The following is a 20,981-nucleotide window of genomic DNA, read 5'->3' as shown; positions in this document are numbered from 1 at the left end:
CAATAAATATAAAAATCTTTCACTGAGCTACCACGCAAAGTTTATAAATAAAATCAGAAGACTTTTCTTTGCATTAAATCTATCATGGACAGATTTTACACAGTTCTGCAGATTCAATGCTCCGGCCCTGACCACACAGAGAGTGGGTAACTCTGCTCTGTGTTATTAACAGCCCTCTTCCCACCCAGCATTCACCCACACTGGAACCTGATGTCAGTGTCACTCTCTTCGACTCCCGGTCCGGTTCTTTCAGCCTGAAACAGCACAGACTAGTGTGGCGTTGACAAAATGGACGTGTTGGCCGCTCCTGCAGACAGAAGTAAAGGATGGTACCTTTCTCTGATGGCACCCAACACAAAAGGACCAATGTTTGCCTGGTTGGATCCGTCCAGAATCTACTGCAACTCCCTGGTATGATTAGAAACCTGAAGACTTCTAGTCTCTCAGCTTAGGCTGTTGATACTGTTCACTTCCACATGGACCCAGTTTTTGTAAAGCTCATAAATGCACATGCAGTGGCTGTGTCTCTCATGCACACTTTGCATTTTGTGCGTTTGCTGTGTTTGCACTGGATGCAGGCTCTTGCAGACTGTGTCTCAGACCTTCTCAGCCCATTCCACAGGGACACCATTGACCTGGTTGCTGGGATAGATGCAATGGGATTCATTCTCGGTGAGAAAACAACGACAGCAAATCATTTTAAGAAGATATGTGTAAATGGTAGTTTACGAGCATGTCACAGTGTGTCACACTAACTTTATTTTAGGAGGCAGCTCAGGAAACCTAACCCTCTGTCCTGGACTTCAGCTGGTGGGGGTTGGGGGACAGTGTGTCTGTGGTGGTGGGTGTTTAAAGAGACAGACAGGACCAGTAACAAACCTTAACTGTCCTCAGGAACACCGATGCAGCCTGCTTGAAAGTATTTGATGGGTTTTTCAGGAGCGTCTGTCGCCACCACTCTTGGGAAAGGTTTCCTGGCCATTCGTAAAGCAGGACACCTGTGTGTAGAAACCCAGAACCAAACCTACTCCGACTACACGGGCAGAGAAAAGAATATGGAAATAAGACTGGATGTCATAAAACCAGGTGGATCTTCTTTTCTTTTTTTTTTTACTCTGTAACCATGTCCCAATTTGTCTTAAACATGCTATTTCTATTCTCTATACTGTTCCATGCAGTGATGCACTTAGATCATCATCTGGACAGTTTTGGTTTACATGTGATAAGCAAAGCGTGGCTGTATTTAAATGTGAGAATTCAAATAATGAAGATGATTTGGACATATTCATTTCTTCTGTTTTAAAAACCTAAAGTCAACTAGTGGCTCTTTATCCTTTCATCAATTATTCTCTTGGTTATTGTCTCTTTTTGTTGGTCGATTTTTTTTCAATGAAATGTCAGAAAATAAAAAACAATGTCTTAGACAACTTCCTGCAGCCAAAGTGATTAATTCAATAATGTTTTTAATTCAACCTGAACACTTTATAACTCACAGGTTTAATCCACTGATTCCCTCTCACATAGCACCTCCTGGTGGTGGTTGAAGAAAATTACACATCAGTGCATAACCGAACATATAACCGCATAGGGAGTAATTAAACCTATCTCGTAAATTATCTGTACACATTAAGGTATTCATATTAATAAATTAGTAATGCAATAGAAAAAGGATACATCAGAAGACACTACTGCAGAACAACTACTTTTACATTTGAAACTATGAACCTTGAATAACTCAAGCAATATATTTCCACTGCTAGACTTTTGTATTGTAATCAATGTTAATACTTACTACATCAACTTGCTTTGTATTCTGCACTTTAGCTTTTTGGGTAGTTTTCCCTCACCTAGTGGAGGGTGAAGGACAGAGGAGGTCACACCTTGTACAGATTGTTAAGCTATTGTTAATAAAATGTGAGTTGATAACTGTACTCATCCCATATATATAACAAGTGCTAGAAGTTGTTCTCTCGTTCTTGCAGGAATGAGGGTGTTGTTAGTCGACCAATGGATCGAGACCGGCGGTACAATGAAGGCTGCCATTCAGCTGGTGGAGAGGTTGGGAGCTACTGTTGTAGGTCTGTCAACAAGTCATCGTTATTTGATCATGTATAATGAATATTTAATGAATCAACACTTGGCTGTGAACGTCTCGCTCTGTTTCCTGCAGGTGTAGCAGCCGTGGCTATAGAAAACACGGAAGGGGGGAAGTGGATTAAAGAAAATTACAAATTCTCTCACTGCATCCCTGAAGAGCTGCAGAGCCAAGTGGATCGGAAATATCTGGACTCTTTCAAAAGCTTCAATAGGTGAAATAGTAGATATAACTTCACATTAGACTGAGATATATGTATGAGAGGAAAGTTTTATCTGCACATAGTTGTATTTATTTAAAAAAAAAATAGAAAGGGTCCCGTTTATTATGCGTTTTTTTAAAATAACAAGCTGCACTGTGATGTTTCGTAAATAAAGGTTTTAATCAGAATACATGTTATTCTCTTTGATGATTAGATTAATTTCCCTTTTTAATACCTTTACATGACGTTTGATGAGGATCTTTTTAAAGAAAATAAATGATCAAACATTAACACAGTTTCTCATTTTATGATACAAAAATGATACTCGATATTCAGTCATTGATTTCATTGACAACAAAAAGCTAAAAGTACTTAAATAAAACCTTCCAGGCTGCATCTGCATTACAGCAATGGTTCTCAAGCTACATCTACAGTTAATCTGCAGGGTCGAGAGATGATAAGCAGAAAAAAAAACTGTTAGTAAAAGTTTAGTTATTCCACTTTTCCCAAATCATTATTGTTGTCTTGAATTGAAGCTCTAATTTACAATTTCATAAAAGAGGCAAAGTACCGATTTCATTAAAAAATATTTCTAAGCTAAACAACACTATTATTCTGAAAGTACAGCAGCAAAAGGATATATTTAATACAAGCACTATGTAACTTAAGCATCCACATGTTAAAATCAACCACAGTCATTCTTTGGCATCTCAGCAGAACCAGTAATTTATGTGTCGCTCTGTAACTCCACAAGAATCCACATCCTGCCGAGGAAAAGTCGTGGCAGTCCAGGAAAAAGTCCACCTTGTCAGGAAGTGAAACTCCAGCATCCCTCCTCCTTTCACCACAGAAACCCCTCCTATGAGCTGGAGAGCAGCCACAGTCTTTTTCAGGCTGACTTTGAAACTCCTGCTCCCTTCCTCACTGACAGCAGTTGGGCCCTTTCTTCTTCGATGTGGCGTTCAGACTGTTTGACGTACTGCTGATTCCTGAAACAGACGCAGAGCCGGGCGTTAGACCACGTGACGGATGTGCTGGTTTTCACGGTTACAGAGAGATCGAGCAGATACTCACTGACGACTTCTCCAATTTGTCTTGTTCCACTTTTCTCCAACTCGGCCAGAACGTTGTTCTCGAAGGCCAACGATGCAACTCGGAAGAAAAACTCATTCACGTTTTCCCCTTCAGCATTAAAGAGAAAAAGTTCAGTAAGGGACTGTGGGGAAATTACTGCAGTGCAGGTGGGGGATGAACTATATATATATATATATAGAGAGAGAGAGAGAGATTTATATATATACACTGTTCCTTTAATTTTGACTGCACTGCACTTACTGGTATCTTTTAAACTTAATCTTTTTGTCTGACACCACTTCCCCAACTAATAGTTTTTAAACAGTCGCTCATTAAAAGTTAGTGTCCGAGGAGCTGGAGTGTTTTTACCTGTGAGTGATGAAACAGCCCAGTACTCTGCACTGATCTCTTGTGCCAGGTCGAGAGCGTCTCGTTCGATCTGAGAATACTGCGCAGGAGACTATCGGAGAAACCAGAGGTGACCAGGTGAGATATGGAGTAACCGAGTTGAACAAAATGACTCTTGTGCTTAAAGCTGCAAATCACTGTTATATTCATTAGCGACCAATCTGAAGAGCTGTGGTCTATACAAGTAGTGGAAAAAGAAGAAGAAATATCCATTCCAGGGTTTAAGCCTTGACTGAGGCCTTCAGGTTACTGTTATCTGAACAGGAAGACTAGAATCTGAAAATATTTATGTTACAAAACAAAAACTCCTCACAATTATGAACCTGGAAAATGGGACTTTCAGTGTATTTGCTTCCAAATATCAACTGAATAATCAATTATCAAAATAGTGAACAATTGATTTTCTACCATTTCAACATTTTTGTTGCTTGATTAATACATTTATGAACTAAACATTGCAGCTCTACTGTATAAGCAAACGACTCAGAAATTAGCTGCTCCAAGATAACAAATAGACGCATATTTTAAGCATTTCAATAACGAGCTAAAAATGTTTTGAAGTAGAAATTAAACATTTGTCAAGAACAGCAGCTAGTGTAAAAATATAGCATCACTGCTTCCTACTACTTAGAGTAAATCCAGCTAATAGACACTGTACATCACAGTGGTCTGAACTATAGTGAATTAGGGCTGCAACAATTAGTCAATCAATTTGCAGTTTTTCTCAATTTATCACTATCACTGTAAATTGAATGTATTTGGATTTTTGAAACAATAAGATGAATTGATGTTACAGGGTTCTGGCAGTTTTTGAAATTCCTGTTTGGATGATTACAAACCCCACAGGATACAATCAGAACAAGTCTGTAAAGCTGAAATCCAACAGAAAATTTAAATAATTCAAGAAGAAATACAATTTATAAAATGGTCCAATGAAGAGTTTTGCTTCCCACCACAGTAACACACAGTGAGTACGGGTTATTTGGGCTCTGCTGCAGGATGAGAAACCACATTCCTGAGGTTTGAGCCTGGACACAAATGCTTGGCGCAGCTGGAGAAAATCCAAACTATTCACATTAGACTCCAGTGAAGACACAAGTAAAAAGTTCACGGGCGTTTTAGAGCATTAAATGACGTACGCTGAGGTCTTTCTTTGTGCCGACCAGGAACAGCTGGACGGCCGTGGGGTCGTTCTCTCTCAAGGCGTCTTCCAGCCACTGCCTGCAGAGAAAAAACCCCCACCATGTGTATGAAACCTCCAGCTGGGACAGAAAACAATTGAGAGAGAGCAAACAATCTGCTGGTGATGAATACGTTTACCTGACGTGACCCAAAGAGGCGACATCGGTCACATCAAACGCGATGATCACAACTGGAGGAAGAGGAAATATCACGTGAAGGGAAATGTTTTTAATGTTTAAACAGAAGTCTTTAGTATATTTCTTATTTGTTCAGACGGAACTCTCACTTTGGGCTCCTCTGTAGTAAGTGGAAGCAATGCACTTGAACCTCTCTTGGCCTGCAGTGTCCCACCTGTAATGGAAAGTGTGACCGGTGAGCAACAGTTTATTAAGGGACGGTGGTAACAGCTTTAGCTTGATTTGTAAAAAACGTGCAAGTCGAACTCACAGCTGCAGGCTGAAAGGAACGCCCAGCACCTCGAACCGCTCCATCTCAAAGTCTACTCCGATCGTGGCCTTGTAGTTCTTATCGAACGCATCTTTGCAAAATCTGAAACAAATGAGAGTGGATGTACTCAGAGGATCCAGGTGATGGACAGGTAGAGGAGCTAAGGTCGACAGAAAGTAACTGAACATGCAAATTCATTCAAATATAAAATTGAAGTGATTCATGTGTGGATATGAATTAGCTAGGGGACCTGGGAATTTGTTTAAATGGTGGGTTCACCCAAATTACATAAAAATTACAATACACCATTTTCTGCACTAAACAACCAGAGTGTGATTCCTAAAGAAGCAGTGAGGGTAAAAAATAATGGTTTGAAGCTTTACGTTTTTACATCTTTAATACTTTTAGCCTCAACAACAAAACACACTATGATGTTTAAAATGTGTGCAAACTAGCCCTTTAATTCAACTTTCCATTATTTCCTGGTGAACTGCTGCTTCTGTTTTACTGAAAGTTTGACCCGTGTGTGGATTTCAATGCAAAACACTTCAACACCTTTAAATAGTAAAATAACAAATTCAGAGGTCTCTGCTTTAATGAGGAAGGTGAATGTTCTCTCCATTCTTCCTTAATGAAGTTATTCATTTTCCAGAAGTGCACTTGAACCTGCTTTCCCTCTGCCGTGTTCGAGCTTACCTATTAATCAGACAGGTTTTCCCCACAGCCAGGTCGCCCACGACAATGACCTTAGAGATTTTAAATCTGCTGACAAGAATCAAACAAGAGGCAACAAGTGAGCAGCAGAAAGCAGCAGATCCCAGATCACCCTGTGGTGTGTGGTTTGAGGACTCACCCCACGGTGCCGGTGCGCTGCTCCTGGCAGGCCGTCTTCACTTTATTGTTGAATTCATCTTTAGTGTGGACAGCGGCTTCTTTCCTGAAATACTGCAGGAGAAGGAGAAGGCTTTGTGAGGACGTTGACTGTCCCACTGATGTGAGGCTTAAAAGAGCGCCTGATTTTACCTTAGGAAGCTGAACGATGATCCGGTCCCTGCGAACAGGAGGAAGAACGCTCAGGGATGAAACTCGGACCGACATGAAGCCTCAGGTTGATTCAACGCAGGGTCGTGGTGAGCTGGACGGAAAGAGGAGGAGAGCTGCATTAACAATCTGACATCTGAAGTCATAAAAACTGTTTGTAATTAGAGTGATGTGAATTTGTTATGCCTAATCATCAGGCCTGTTGCCTGGTGACGAATAAGGCTCATCGAAAATAAGAGAAAATCTACGTCTTAACTGAAGAGATAGAAATAAAAACTAAATCCCACATCACTCCTCCATCCACCATCTTGATACCTTATCTTCAGGAGGGACCCTGTTTCAAATTCTTATTATTTTAGTTTACATCCAGCTAATTTGTTTTAGATTTATCTTTTATCAAATTGCTTCCATTTTTTTCTGTGTGTCAAGTTATCCAACACATCTGGATTTCCCACTGGTGGCCAGTGACAGTATAGGTCATAAAACCTGCCTCCTCCATGTTAGTAGATGGGACTAAAAAGTAAGAATATAGCCTACGTCAAATCTGTTTATTTTTCTGTCATTTTAGGAGGTTGTTATCACACTGATAACACGTTCAAGTGTTAATGTTTCCACATTTCTCTCATGTTATTGCCTCCGAAGTAAGTTGTTCTAATATTAAAGGTTCATCGGTAGTGACATCTAGTGGTGAAATTGATTGTTGAGGCTTCCCTTCCAAACACACATCTGTTGTAGCCTACGGTCACCATGGAAACTCAAAAGGTGTTTGTTTTTCCACTTTGGGCTACCGTAATAAACATGGCAGCCTCCGTACAGAGTATGTAAATATAACTGTTTAAATATAAAGGGCCCATTCTAGGGTAAAGAAAACGACACCTCCTACAATTTAGATGAAACACACTTGGGAAAACATCACTAGGATGATTTTATATTATCTGACACCCGGATCTTACACACTGAACCTTTAAAAGGAATCAAAATGGTTGAAAACAGTATATGGGACACACACCTGGGAAGTTTGACTTTTGGTTTCTTAGCCTATTGATTTACAGTAAATCGTTTCATATGGAAGGTTTCTGGAGCCTGAGGCAGTAATAAAACATCCATGTTGGTTGGTTGGTTGGTTTTCTTGCCCACGGGGGAAGATTAACTGTGTGAACAGTCTGGTCCAGAGAGAAGCAGAGTCACAACTCAAATTTACTGTAAATGAAGGAATGATCACACAGACAGACATCTGTGATCAGATTAGTGTGAGGACCTGTTTAATCCTATTGTTCCTCTGAGCTTCTCCTGGAGAAGAAGTTAGTAGATGTGGGCAGAGACTCCGAGAAAAAACAAAAAACTATTTTGTATCATTTTAACAGTAACAGTAACTCCTAACAACCCCCCAACCCAAACACACACACACACACACACACACAAACACAAACACAAACACACGCAAACACGCACACGCACACACACACGTTCCAGTAGAATTTAGAAAAAGCAGCGTGTTGCTGTTACCTCAGATCCTCTTTTCCTCTTCTCCTCTTTTCCTCTGTGTCTCCCTCGTCTTCCTCCTCTGCAGATGATTCGCTATCGGGATTTGAACACGTCCATGTTTCCGTCTCCGTGTTGAATTGTGCTGCTGAGTGTGAAGAAGCGGATCCACGGAGGCTGAGACGAGGGGAGCAGCAGAGAGAAGAAGCCGCTGAGCTGAGTCATATCCCGGATTCTTTCTTCTCTTCCCTCCCCGGATTCTCCTCTGCTCGGCCCCCCTGCTGGAGGAAATGAGAAGTGATCGGAAGCCAGGAAAGAGGAAAAAAAAAAAAAGATCCATCCATCCGTCTGTCTGTCTGTCTGCCTGCCTGCCTGCCTGCCTATCTATAAATCTATCTATCTATCTATCTATCTATCTATCTATCTATCTATCTATCTATCTATCTATCTATCTATCTATCTATCCATCCATATTCATGTCATTGGATTTCTTTTGCATAGTTTCTATTTAAATTTTTGTTGTCATTATTTTATATGATTATATAGATTAATGAGGGCTCATTTTAACTGGTATTTTTTATTATAATATTTCACACTTTTCCTCCCTAATTTTGCTTTGCTTGTGAAGCAAAAGACTCAGTGTGTGACAACACATAAAAGGTTTGATGAGGAACATATCAGTAAAATAACATGCAAACTACTACCTGTATTTCTTCTACATCTTCATAATGTCACTGTTTCCACAGTATTGTAATTTCTTTATTTCTGCTTTTGCAAGGGAGCAACACGTGTAATCAAAATATGTCTCCAACAGGGGGAGCCACAACTCAGCTCTGACTGAGTCTGTTTGTAAACACAATAAAGTTTGAGGGATGCACGTATGGTGTATAAACAGAAATGGAAATATTATGCATTTATACAACAATAAAATAATATACATTACATGTGTATCCATGATCAGATTAACCTCACAGGTGGAATAAGGGTAAACATTTGTACTTTTGGTAACTTGTTGAACTGAACTGACCTCCTCTGTCCTATGTGAACAGTAGACTGATAGAAAATGTCCACAAATCGAATTTTACAGTACTTTTAGTACCAATGTATAAGCAAATAATAATAATGTAATATAATGTGAATGTTGTCCTCTCCATAAAAATGTTTAAAATCTTGTACAATAATGTAAAAATATATAAATTCTTAGTAGAGTTCATATTAGAAAAATACAAATAACCCCCCGGTGATTTTAAATACTTTTTTAATTCATGGTTTCACTCAGCATCCAAAAAACAAGGCTCCTAAAAACAGTTGTCACTTAAACACAAGAAACATGATACTCTGGGGCTGCGAGCAGCACAGTGCGGGCCCGAGCACTTGTGATCTCAGGACCTGATGCTGCCTCGGGGAGTATAACGGGAAGGGCAAACACGTCACTTCCTTCAAACATAATGCAGCGCTGGACCACACCCACTAGTCATGCATTAAGGTCCACAACATCAAGCGTGGACCACACAGTGAAAGTGTTGTGTAAATGGAATTAAAGTTGAATAACGAGGCTAACCTCCTTTTGGCAATAGGTGGTGCCATCACTATCACTAGCCTACGTGTTTCGATGGTGATTCATAAAAATATGTCGCCAAGCCAAGCTACGGTCACAGTGACCGCGGATTGGCGACATCTTTACATCTCTGACATGTTAAGATGACACTCCCCGAATTTGAAGTTGATCTGATGAAAGTTCGAGGACGAGTTTGTTAAAATACACGATGTGCAAGCTGGCCACAAAATCCAAAATGGCCGACTTCCTGTTGCATTAATCAAATTGGTGCCGCAGACATCTTTTTCCAAATTTCGTGATAATCGGTCGAACCTGACAGAATTGCTGCCTTTTCGGGGGAAGTGGTTGAGCCATTTTGCCATGCCCATTTCGACATAGGCTACTCGTAATTTTTTCATCAGGCCTGACGCGCCCTCGAGGTTTGGTGAGTTTTCGAGTACATTCAAGATGTCAACAATCATACTGATTTTCCTGAATAGTGAAACAAAAGCATTCAGGCCTTCCTACTGTCTGTGCTCGGGACCTAATTATTGCGGATCATGGTTAAATGTATTTAATGTTAGTTTGACTTAATAATCGCTCAGCTTGTACAAACACCCACACACATATCATTCTGTAACCTACTGTGTCTGTATGTTTTTAAAAGGCACTGCGGTGAAGGCACTGTAGCACAGCTCAGACATGTCCGAACATATCTGTCAGATTTTGTTGCTGCCGGCTGAAATGGGAAATGAAATGTTCTGATCATTATTTGAAAAGTCACTGTCAGCACATGCGTTGTTTCGGCATGATTCGAAAAAATCTGCATTTGGAGGCCATTAATGGTTCGATGTTGGGCACTTGTATCATCCTTATATTAAAGGGAATCAACATGTATTTAAAAAACATGCTATATATCTGCTTTTGAGTAAGGTAAGATGACTCACAACTTCATCAGAATATCGTCTTTCGAAATCTTATAAAATCTATGAAAGTACTTTTACTTCTTAACCAAGCACACACTGTGAAGACATTCTCCTGTCCCTCCACATCGTGTCTAGCTACTTGTAACGCAGTATCAGTAATGATTGTGCTGCTGCTCATAATGAAGGTTTCTCCCACGTCCCTCTGATATTCCAACTAGAGGATATCACTGTTTTGAGTTATATGTGTATCTTTATCTTACGTAATACACATAATAATTGCGTAAACGTTTATTTTCCTAATTCAGCTTCTATATCTTTGGTTTTATTTGTGTTCTCTTTTACTTTTCAGTTATAAGTTTTTGGTTAAACTGTCAAATATCAAACCTCATTTAAATTTATTTGACAACGTTTGATAACAACACATAAGAAATCATTGCCCAGTTTTAAATGCCCCCCCAAAATGTTTACAGGCTCTATTTCCCTACTTCAAAATACTACTATTCTAGACAATTTCAAATGTTAAAGATATATGGCTTGGTCATCAGCAAATCTTAAATGCAATGTCAAAATTCAAACGTACGTGTTAAACACATGGACTTCAACTTCTAGCTGAGAGCTGAATGAGAATATCGATGCAACTCTTGTATTTGTACGCAAATGCAGCGTTCACGACATATCATCAATATTCAAGTTGAAAATGGTAAAGCTGAATATTCGTCATTCAAACCTCTCATTCTCAAGTAAAATAAGTAAAACCAAGATAATTTATTATTAGCTAACTGCTTCCTGGCCAGTGCTACATTCTTTGAAGAAGAATAGCTAACGTTTGTGTCTTTCATTTAATGTGTACAAAAACAACTTGTTGTCTTGCCAGAGGATTTTTTAATCTGTTAAAAGTTGTAACATCTTAATGGTCAGTGAAATGTTGCTTGATTTTCAGAGGTCTCTTTCTAAAAAGCCAATTCACTGACTCTCCAACATCTGTAGAAAGCAAACCCTGAACAAGGCTGCTTCTTATTCCACCAATATGTGTTATTCTTGGGGTGTTGTTCTTTGGCAGAGAGACACAACAAAGGAACCTGTCGTCACAAGGAATGCTGTCAGTTATAGCTTAAAAAAGGGAGCATTTGTAAAGTCCCACCCTGAATAAAAAACGCAATAAAGTCCCGTAAGCCTTCCTCCAATCAATCAGTGAGGAACTTCTGGGAGTTGCTGTTACGAGTCCCGTTCTGTCCCACGTGAATCCTACTCCGAGGGAAGAAGTCAGCCCGGATCAGGCGGTAGAAATAAATCAGGATCATGACATTCATCATCATCATGCTGATGAGGAAGAATCCACCACGGTCCATCCAGGAGTAATTGTGAAAGATATACCGGGAGAGGTACAACTGGGTGCCCAGACGAAACACGACGTAGGTGAAGAAGTTGACGTATTTGTTGATGTGGAACATGGAGGACGACTGAGCGCCGCACAGTTTCAGCATCAGCCTCAGATGCAGCGTGACACTGTTGACCTCCACGAAGAGGGCGATGACTGCGCCGGCCACGTACAGCTGAGTGAAGAGGGCGTACAGGAAACACGAGATCACCTGAGGAGGAGGAGACGGACACAGAGAGAGGTGGAGGTGTTAATACAGCGAACACATTTTGTTCAGTTTGGTTTTTGTTAAATTCTCTGAAAGATTATGTAAAAGGCCCTGACTTGATTTGCTCCAAAATTTTGGGCAAGAAGAGACATTGCCAGGGGAAGAATTGACAAAATTTCCATTCGGCTCCAGATTCAGGAATTTTCTTAAATCCCTTTCCTAAGCATTTGAGAAGGTTTTTTTTCACAATGAGCTCTGGTTGTTTCTACTTTTTTCTTTTACCCTAGAAAGCTATTTGTAACTTTGAAAGTGCAACACAGTTTACGTTTATCCCTATTATCATCATATTATTTCAGTATCTGTTCACAGATATTACAAAAACAAACATATTCAAATCTCTATACATAATTACCTCTTTTAAACATTTCAAAAGTTTACATCTTGCGAGTGAAGACAGGAGGTCTTATTGTTGTTTGGCTAAAACTTGCAAATGTGTTTGGAGAGTTATGAAACTGTATCAGGATTTTTATTTGGATCTGATTTTTATTTGGATCGGCACCAAATGCACACGGTCATAGTCCTGATTATGGCTGATTGTTTTAAATCCTGATCCATAATCTATCTCACAATGTTAAACAGAGGGATAAATCGATTCCTGGATCCACCTCTTTGTTCAGACCCACACAGAAAATTGAATGGGTGATTTCTTTATTTATTCAGTAATTTTTGAGTAATCCTGCTGACAAACAAACAAAAACACACGGACCGGGGTGAAAGCATGACCTCCTTGGCAGCGGGGAAAATTCTCAGCTGTGGTTCTCACATGACCTCTTCAACCTCACTGTCACAAGGAAATTCTAACTCCCAGTTGCTTTGGTTTCCAAAGATACAAAAGGAAGTTCTGGTTTAAAATATTTCACATGATTGAAATAGCATATGGAATCAACTTACACAACATGCTGTCAGACCCAGTGGAAAAACACCATTTCAAATATTTAGGATGTTTTAGGCACACAGCTCTCAGACAAAGACGCCGTGGTGCTAAGGTGGGGTTTCTGCAGGTTTCAACAAGTTCAACTTAAGATTTTAAAGACATCTTTAAGGCCACTATGAATGAAATTTAAGGCCCATGTCAGTTGGGATTGGTCTGAAGGTTTTTTTAAGACATTCCTGAAATAGGAAAACACAAGTCTGCCTGTTTGTCTTGTGCTGCAATGAGCCTGTGCTTGGTGGCACCATCTTCTACATTCACTGCTGGAGAACAACACACAAACAGCCTTCGTGGTTTCCTAGTAATTACTCCTTCCTTGTTCGGAGGCTACTCTATTAATAATCTAAAATTATCAATAAACAAGTCAATAAACCTTCATGTACAACGCAGCATATTTAGTCGCCATTTTACCTTTGTCTTTCTCTCTCTGCGTTAAACCTGTTTAGATGTTATCGCCTTTCTTTTTGTTGTCCTAAACACCGACTGTGAAACTGAACACAGAAATGCAGCCTTGTACATACCAGCGCATGATGGAGTAGGAATTCCCATGATCCTCTTCCATGTCCCGTCAAGATGATATCCCCTGCGTCTTGCACAAAGTATCCTGAAGGGAAATGAAATGAGACTCATTCATCAGACAAATGACGCTTGGTTCACAGTTGTGTTTGTAGAGCTCAGGTCTAACTAGTGTCAAGTCGCCGACAAACATCCAGTGTGTGTGTTACAATCTTAGTTGGATTTTGTCTTGATAGAATGGCAGCTAAAGAATTCATGAAATATCCGTGGTTATTTAACTGTGACGGGCTTGTTTACAGGAGGGATTCAAGGGGGTTAGGTTTTGTGTCACGGTGTCACTGCCACACTGCTGCTGGCGAGACACACAACCAGCCGCTGTGTTAGAGACCATCACCACGAGCGTCGGCCGTGGTCGGCCTCGGTGGAGCTCAGAGATGTTTGCGGTCGCTAGGCCAGATCTCCCCAGGTTTGCGTCTCCACGGCAACACAATGATGCACAGAAGACGGAATACCTCAATCAGATCACAGAGGGGATTATCGCTGGTATCCACGGTGACTGAGAGGCAAACGCCTATTTCTTCTGTTTGGACAATCATTTGGAACCGACAGATTATCTGCTCTGAGCAGGACAAACATAAGAGCAACAGACCCGTCCAACCGCGCTGTTCACAGGAACGATACAGGAAGTCTTTCCTGCCCGGCGCTATCAGGATATACAATTCATCTGCCTCGGCAATATCTGTGGTAACTGAACTCGACTAAACAGAAGAACCTGCTCTCGACATTCTGCTCGTCGGCTGTTTCCTCTGCACTAAACACTCCACTCTGATTATATATTGAAAATCTGACTTGTGATCGAAACACCATATTGATATTGTAGATCATATACAGGTGGGTATGTATGTATAACTTCATTTACTTATTCTCTCATTTGGCTTATTGTATTGTAAGTGTGCTGGAATTCCACAGCACTTGTGTATTTTCTTTCCTCTTTGTGTAGTTTTACCTTGTTTCTATTGCATTTTGATCTACGTTGTTGCTGCTGTGCCAATTTAATTTCCCTCAGTTGATCAATATCGTGATCTAACTAACCTACCTTCCTAACAGCCAGCCAGCCAGCCATCTAAGAGTAAGAGGTTCAATTCAAGGAGAGAAGAGAGACGATGCTGTCAATCACCAACGCTACCAAATTCTTTCTCTAGCGTTTTACACAAGAGCTGCAACAATTAGTCAATTAAGAGAGAAAAAAGCCAAAATACTAAAGGTTTGTTGGCTTTAGCTCCTCAAAAGTTTGGATGTGATTCCTTAACTTGTCTTACATGACATATCTATGAGTTTGGAAAGGTTGGTCTGCCAAAACTTCATGCCAGGACCCCCCTCCCCCTCCTTTGGAAAATCATGAATGTTTTTAGAATATACATGAGATTTTAAAGACTGAATCAATTACTATCTAATCAAAAGCACCACAGGTAAAACCCACACCTTTATTTAGATCCAAAACCTCACTATGCAGTTTGTGTTATCGAGTGTTCCTTTTCCACGGGGCATTTACTGACCTGTTGAGACGCAGACCAGCAGGTAAGACAGCGGCGTGTGGTAGGAGTGGAGGTCCGTCAGCGTCTCGGGCCACACAAGGACACTGGAGAGGGACACATGTTATGGACAGTTGGGTCAGTAAGGGCCTCACTCAGACAAACATGGGCTCACTCCTGGAGATAAAAGCCTGAGACATTAATATCAGATGTTACGGCTTTTTTTGTATCTCCCTGACCAATAAATATCCTCTTTTATTAGTTTGTTATGTTATATTATTCCATCTAAATGCTTCTTATTTTCTACTTCCTATCTGTGCTGGTACATTTATCTTAGCACCATGTTTTCTACTATTTTACCGTCTCACTCTTTTTGCATTTTTCAGTTTTAATTGTTTGACAAAAGGGCGGCACTCCTCAAAAAGCAGATATTTCTCTGCGTCTCCTCCTTGTATAAACACACCATAACAAAGTGTTGTTAATAAATTACCTACATATCCCTCATGTTACATGTGAAGCAGTCTACTGTTTCCTGTATGCTTGGCACAATATCAAGCACACATAACCTCCTTTAGAATATAAAAACGTGCTTATTTAACTGCTGTTTTTAAATGCAGAGTTTATTATTGAGGAGCAAAAAGCTGATAAAATGGCCTTAATCCCACTTTTTTTATGTTAAAAGATGAGTCACATGCATGTTCCCCACCCAGAAAAAAAGTTTCTCATGATGCCTTTACTAGATTCGTTCAGCCAACAGGTTTTTCCAGTTTGTAGAGTCTGCAGGCCTTTCACTTGAGTAATACAAAGTTGAACCGTGTGCCTCCTCTGAGTGATTCCAACCTCGAGCAAACGGCAATAACAGCGTCTGAGTAGCTCTTACAGTTCAGTGACATTTCTCTCCCAGTTTTAAAAAATGCCATTGTCTTCCCCCGTCCCCAACCCTGTCTGAACATGCCTTCTTCTCCTGGCTGCCACAGCCTGATACAGCTGCACACACACACACACACACACACACACACACACACACATACACACACACCATTTGGACTGTGAATGGACAATGGCTTCCCAGTGTGGATGGATGGGGACTTACCATGTCAGGGCCCATGTGCCAGTCAGCAGGGAGTGCACCATGGACACAGAGAGGTTCTTCCACTTCCAGAAGCGGAAGTCATCCTGCCTCACCACCTTGGGCACAGGCAGTCTTTGCAGAAGTTTGTGGACCACCCTGAAAATCAGTGAGCACACCAGCACTGAGAGGCCTGGGCGACTCTTCAGCACAGGAAGCAGGGCCTCCATCCTCCCCCCCTCACACCCTCTGTCTCCGGGTGCCTGTTGCTTCCCTTCGTCCTCTCCCTCTCCTGGCTTCTTCACGCTCCTGTCACCGTCTTCTCGGATCTGCTCGGATCTAAGATGAGATGTTCTCCAGGACAGGGGTCTGCAGAGAGAGGAGAGGCTCCAGCAGCTGTAGGAGGATGAGGGTTCTTCTTCTTTGGGAGGTTTCTCTGAGGTTTTTAGTCCTGCCCTTTCTTCTCCTCAAGTGTTCGGTGTGAAGGGGAGGGCTCGGAGGGGATTCCTGAGACTGCTCATTCAAAGGCGACGCTGTTTTTCTCGCAGGAACGTGATGAGGCTCCTCGCTCTTCCCGCCTGTCTGAGCCAAGTGAAGGCAGGAGCTGTGGAGAGGGAGGGAGGGAGTGGAGTGGGTGGAACCGCTGCTGCTGCTGCTCCTTGGAGCCACAACACAAAACAAGGAGGGGCAGAGATTGCGATTACGCAAGGACCAAAAAAAGAAAATCACAGAACACGAGTGCAGGAACTTGATTTGTGGGTAAACTTGTCGACAACCACCTGTAGACAATGTGAAACAACTTCGTGGAGGAGTTTGTTTAATGTTTTTTACATCAGTGCCGTGTGTATAAGAGCCTTTTACGCACTGTGCGTAAAAAGCCATTTTCTGGATTAAATGTATACATTGGCTAAGAACAATAGTAATTTAATTTATTAATTTAATTTAATTAACTACTTTAACACTAAAACTTGATTCTAATAGACATATACATTTTGAAATGTTTGTTTTTTTATACTGTATTATCCTGCCTATAGTGTATTCATATTTATATATATTTATATTTTTAGCCTGCTCATAGTGTATTCATCGTCCTTATATCTTATAATTCCTGTTAATACTGTTATATTCCATATATATTTCTACTGTACAGATCCTATTTATTACATTTTCACTTTAATATGCACAATACTCTGCACTTTACTGCCTTTTTTTTGCACTTCTGGTTAGACGCTAAACTGCATTTCTTTGCATATGTACTTGTACTGTGCAATGACAATAAAGTTGAATCTAATCTAATCTAATATATTATCTTTCCATTTTAATCCTGCTGGATTTAAACTATGTTTAATGATGCCATTCTGCTGTTTGGATATACACATGTATATATATTTTGTTTTACTTCAGTCATTTTAGTCGACGTTTTACTGAAGTTCCACACATGTCTCATACATGGTATGCCCCCCCAGCTCCCCCCAGCCAGGGGTTGTGTTTCAGAGGGTCAGAAGCTGTTCACGTCTGTTCAGCTCCTTAATTTGTTAAATAAATTCCTTTTAATTGCATTTAGAATTTATATATAGTTTACCCATGTAGTGCACAGACATGTGATTGGTTATCGTCTAGTTTTATCTTTAAATTTGTTTCAAGGTTCTTCTCTTTAGCTAATCATATCACCTTTATTAAGTTATCTTACTTTTTTGCACATGTATCCTTGGGGATAATTAATCTCTCCTGAAGCTGTGTCATACTTGTGGAAACTTCATAAAAAGAGCATAAAGAGAATATCTTGAGTGTATTTCATAATTTTGCATCACTTGCAGTTAAAGCTGTTGCTGTAAATAGAAGAAACAAGCTGATATGTTTGGAGCGTATAGGACCTAATCTTGGTCTGTGTTAAAGAGGCTGCCTGACAGTGACGCCCTCCTTCCCCGGCCATAACTCTTTCCATGAACACAGCCCCCAGTCCCTGCTGCTGGCCTCCCTGCAGCCTGCTGGGTAAAAAGGAAATGAGCCCCCACTGCTAGGACCCTACATTACCACCTGGACGACACATGTCTGTGTGAAACATCAGTATATGAAGACTTTACTTTTGTTCAAGCTAGAAAACTACTTCAAATATTTTTTACAACTAGAGTGTTTCTTAAAAGCTATCTGTAAAGTGTTTTGAATTCTTTGTTCACGTTCTCGTTTGCTCTTATTTGTTATGCAGGAGTGCCTTTGGTAAACGAGGTGACTTAATTGGCTGAGGAAGGAGATAGGTCGGGCTCTGATCCTCTGGTTGGACGTTCGATCCCTGGTTTCCCTGAACACAGTTTACCTCACGAAGGGTGTCCATCCCCAGGAAGTTTCACTACAATTCACCTTTTAGGACACATGAGTCATGGTGGGTTCAGTCTCTCAGGTAAGCTCAACAACAACAAACAACCCTACAAGTTAAATACCTGGGACTTGTGAGGGAAAGGTGACATTTTGATCATGCACAGTGCAATCATGTTAATTTCCCCTTTGATTGATCAGGATTGAATCTCATACATGAAACCTCGATCATGCTGTATCCTGTACAACTAAATGAATCTCGGCCTGATTCCCTTAACTAAGACATTGACGCCTTGATGTCAGCCAGAAGATCCCGACCTTTGCCTTAGAAACAACCTCAACCAGGGGAGGAAGGAGACTGGAGGCAAACTAAACACCTTTTGAGTTTTTATGATAAACTGAAGGCTGCCACAGGTTCTCTCTCATGTTTGGAAGGGGAGGGTGAGGTGAGGGGTGTTCAGCTGCAACATGCAACTTCACCACTATATATCACTGAATTCTACACACTCAACCTTTAAATTGGATGTGCAATTCCCACCTTCAGCCTGAACCATCAAGAGCAGGTAACCAGACACAGTATATTTCCTGCAAACTAATCTCCCCTCCTTATTTCCAAGTGTAAAAACTCATTCATAATAACTGATTGACTCTTTTACAGGAAAAATAAAACACAACAAAAATACTACTTGGAAATCACAAAACAAACTGAAGAAAAGAATACCCCCTCCACTTAGTTTGTCCCAGTGATGTCATCAGTGGTCACCAGCATATCTGTGGTCACCAGGGCCACACAAAAAAAAACAGGAACTGCCGGGCAGCACGTTTTCAAATATTATTGTTGACCCATAGACTGTGGGTGGGCCAGAGCAAATACACAGCCATACACAGGGTGAGAATAACAAAGCAATAAACACTTAAACAGTGTTTAAGCCTGCAAGAAAAATAAAAAGGTAACTTAACTTGATAAAAAATGTGTGTTTACTTCAATCTACTCTTTGATGTTGAATGCAACATATTGCTAACACAAACAAACCCGGGACTGGACGTGATGCAATGTTACTAGAGTAATGTTAATTTATAGAAAAATGAATACGTGTACTGTATAAGATAAGATGAGATCAAACTCAATGGGGGAAATCCAGTTGTTACAGCAGCAGGCAGGTCAGAATGAAGTAGACAATAGAATACAACAAATAAAGAAATTCAACAAATGCTGAGTATGTCTGTCTACCCATTTCACTGTAGAGGTTTGTATGAAATGTTAAAGGTAAAGTGCAGTGGCACGGGTTTATTGTACGAGCAAGTAAAGAAATGATACATAAGAAAATAAACATGTGATGGACGTGATCTCACTCGCCTCGGCCGGGTGGATCAAACAAGACCAACCTGCTTTCACTGTTATTCTGGATTTACCTGTAAAACAACAACCACAGTGCATATCCATACACATACTAACCCCAGTTTACATGTAGTGATTGATGTGTCAAATCATCACAGAGTATACGTGGGTTTTGTTGTGAGTGGATGAGGAGATGTGTTTCTTGTTCATCTTGGAGCATTTGTTCTACTGTTCCACCTCCAGCTCCCTTAGACCTGAGGAAAGTTTCTAAAATACTGCTCTCTGGTGGATCCTGAACAAAACTACACATCCAGAATCCACTACAGAACGTATCTGATTATTTTAAGCTGTCAGTAAATTTTCTATAAATCTTACATTCCAACTTTTATAGTAAATAGAAATAAGTGTATTGTTTATTTTTTTTGGTTTTTACAGGTAAACACATTCCGTGAAGTAAAAAACCCTGTCCTGGGTTAGGGTTAGGGATTACACTTCTGCCTTAATGCTGTGCATATGAATTTTTGAAATCAGACTTCTATCCTCATCGATGCATGTGAATTAAAACATCTTTAAATATTTTTAATTCACCTAAAATTGCCCTAACACACGTTCTCTTATATTAACCCTGTTTATTAGTCGTATTCCTTTAAACCCCTAAACACTGCACCTAAGAAAGAAGTGTGAGTTCTTGTGTGTTTGTTTTTACTTACTGTGTAAATTGAATGATAGTTGTAAAACAAAGCTTATTTCCTGTTGCCAGTAGGTGGCGCCTTCAGTATTATTACATACAGACTAATATATCTGTCCAAGTAGGGGCTCTGATGTACCATGAGCAATTTTGTGTCAATTGGACAATGTTGTCTCAAAGGTTCCTTTGATCTATAACCACTTTCACTACAGGAGTGGAGTTGTTTGTTGACGGCTCAGCATCAAAGGATTCATGGTCCATGTATGAATCCATGATACAGAACCTTGGGATTTGATGACACTCATCTCAATTTGAAGTTGACCTGACAAGTACCTAAAGTAAAAATGTGTAATAGGGCCACTAAATGCAAAATGGCGGCCTTCCTGTTGCGTTTTTCAAAATACACCTCAGACTATTTTGTTTGATCGATTTTTGTGATGATCGGTCAATGTGAACACGTTCCAGGGGTCTTGGGGGGCACGGTTAAGCCATTTTGCCATTTAAAATTACTCCAGAATATGTACATTTTCACCACTTTCTAATTTTCTTCAAA

At 40.4% G+C, this 20,981-nt stretch overlaps 3 protein-coding genes across 3 annotated transcripts; 1 reads left to right on the top strand and 2 right to left on the bottom strand.

The window, feature by feature from the left end:
- Positions 1-288: 288 nt before the first annotated feature.
- zgc:174895 (uncharacterized protein LOC100126024 homolog) lies at positions 289-2,313 on the top strand. Its single transcript, XM_061072454.1, has 5 exons — positions 289-411; positions 579-672; positions 940-1,086; positions 1,983-2,078; positions 2,171-2,313. The coding sequence occupies exons 1-5, from the start codon at positions 289-291 to the stop codon at positions 2,311-2,313; spliced, it is 603 nt and encodes a 200-aa protein (XP_060928437.1).
- A 314-nt stretch (positions 2,314-2,627) lies between these two features.
- Positions 2,628-6,506, bottom strand: rab34a (RAB34, member RAS oncogene family a). The gene is made up of 10 exons (XM_061073549.1): positions 6,432-6,506; positions 6,262-6,353; positions 6,105-6,170; positions 5,409-5,510; positions 5,248-5,312; positions 5,100-5,151; positions 4,919-5,000; positions 3,741-3,831; positions 3,372-3,479; positions 2,628-3,286 (listed from the first exon to the last, which is right to left on the bottom strand). Exons 1-10 carry the CDS (start codon positions 6,504-6,506, stop codon positions 3,219-3,221), a joined length of 801 nt encoding a protein of 266 aa, XP_060929532.1. The 3' UTR covers positions 2,628-3,218.
- Positions 6,507-11,565: 5,059 nt separating this feature from the next.
- Positions 11,566-16,318, bottom strand: tlcd1 (TLC domain containing 1). The gene is made up of 4 exons (XM_061073785.1): positions 16,113-16,318; positions 15,044-15,126; positions 13,493-13,575; positions 11,566-11,983 (listed from the first exon to the last, which is right to left on the bottom strand). Exons 1-4 carry the CDS (start codon positions 16,316-16,318, stop codon positions 11,579-11,581), a joined length of 777 nt encoding a protein of 258 aa, XP_060929768.1. The 3' UTR covers positions 11,566-11,578.
- Between the last annotated feature and the right edge of the window lie 4,663 nt (positions 16,319-20,981).

This window comes from Limanda limanda, chromosome 6, assembly GCF_963576545.1.
Source record: "Limanda limanda chromosome 6, fLimLim1.1, whole genome shotgun sequence".
Taxonomy (NCBI): Eukaryota; Metazoa; Chordata; class Actinopteri; order Pleuronectiformes; family Pleuronectidae; genus Limanda; species Limanda limanda.
Note: the sequence above shows the minus strand (reverse complement) of the source record. Positions and strands in the feature narration are given on the sequence as shown.

Coding starts and splice junctions, on each gene's coding strand:
- zgc:174895 (XM_061072454.1), top strand. CDS start 289: ATGGACGTGTTGGCCGCTCCTGCAGACAGAAGTAAAGGATGGTACCTT. Junction 412..578: donor GAATCTACTGCAACTCCCTG/GTATGATTAGAA, acceptor CACTGGATGCAG/GCTCTTGCAGACTGTGTCTC. Junction 2,079..2,170: donor GTTGGGAGCTACTGTTGTAG/GTCTGTCAACAA, acceptor TGTTTCCTGCAG/GTGTAGCAGCCGTGGCTATA.
- rab34a (XM_061073549.1), bottom strand. CDS start 6,506: ATGTCGGTCCGAGTTTCATCCCTGAGCGTTCTTCCTCCTGTTCGCAGG. Junction 6,354..6,431: donor TCATCGTTCAGCTTCCTAAG/GTAAAATCAGGC, acceptor CTTCTCCTGCAG/TATTTCAGGAAAGAAGCCGC. Junction 3,287..3,371: donor ACAAATTGGAGAAGTCGTCA/GTGAGTATCTGC, acceptor CGTCTGTTTCAG/GAATCAGCAGTACGTCAAAC.
- tlcd1 (XM_061073785.1), bottom strand. CDS start 16,318: ATGGAGGCCCTGCTTCCTGTGCTGAAGAGTCGCCCAGGCCTCTCAGTG. Junction 15,127..16,112: donor GGCACATGGGCCCTGACATG/GTAAGTCCCCAT, acceptor GTCCCTCTCCAG/TGTCCTTGTGTGGCCCGAGA. Junction 13,576..15,043: donor GCTGGTCTGCGTCTCAACAG/GTCAGTAAATGC, acceptor ATTTCCCTTCAG/GATACTTTGTGCAAGACGCA.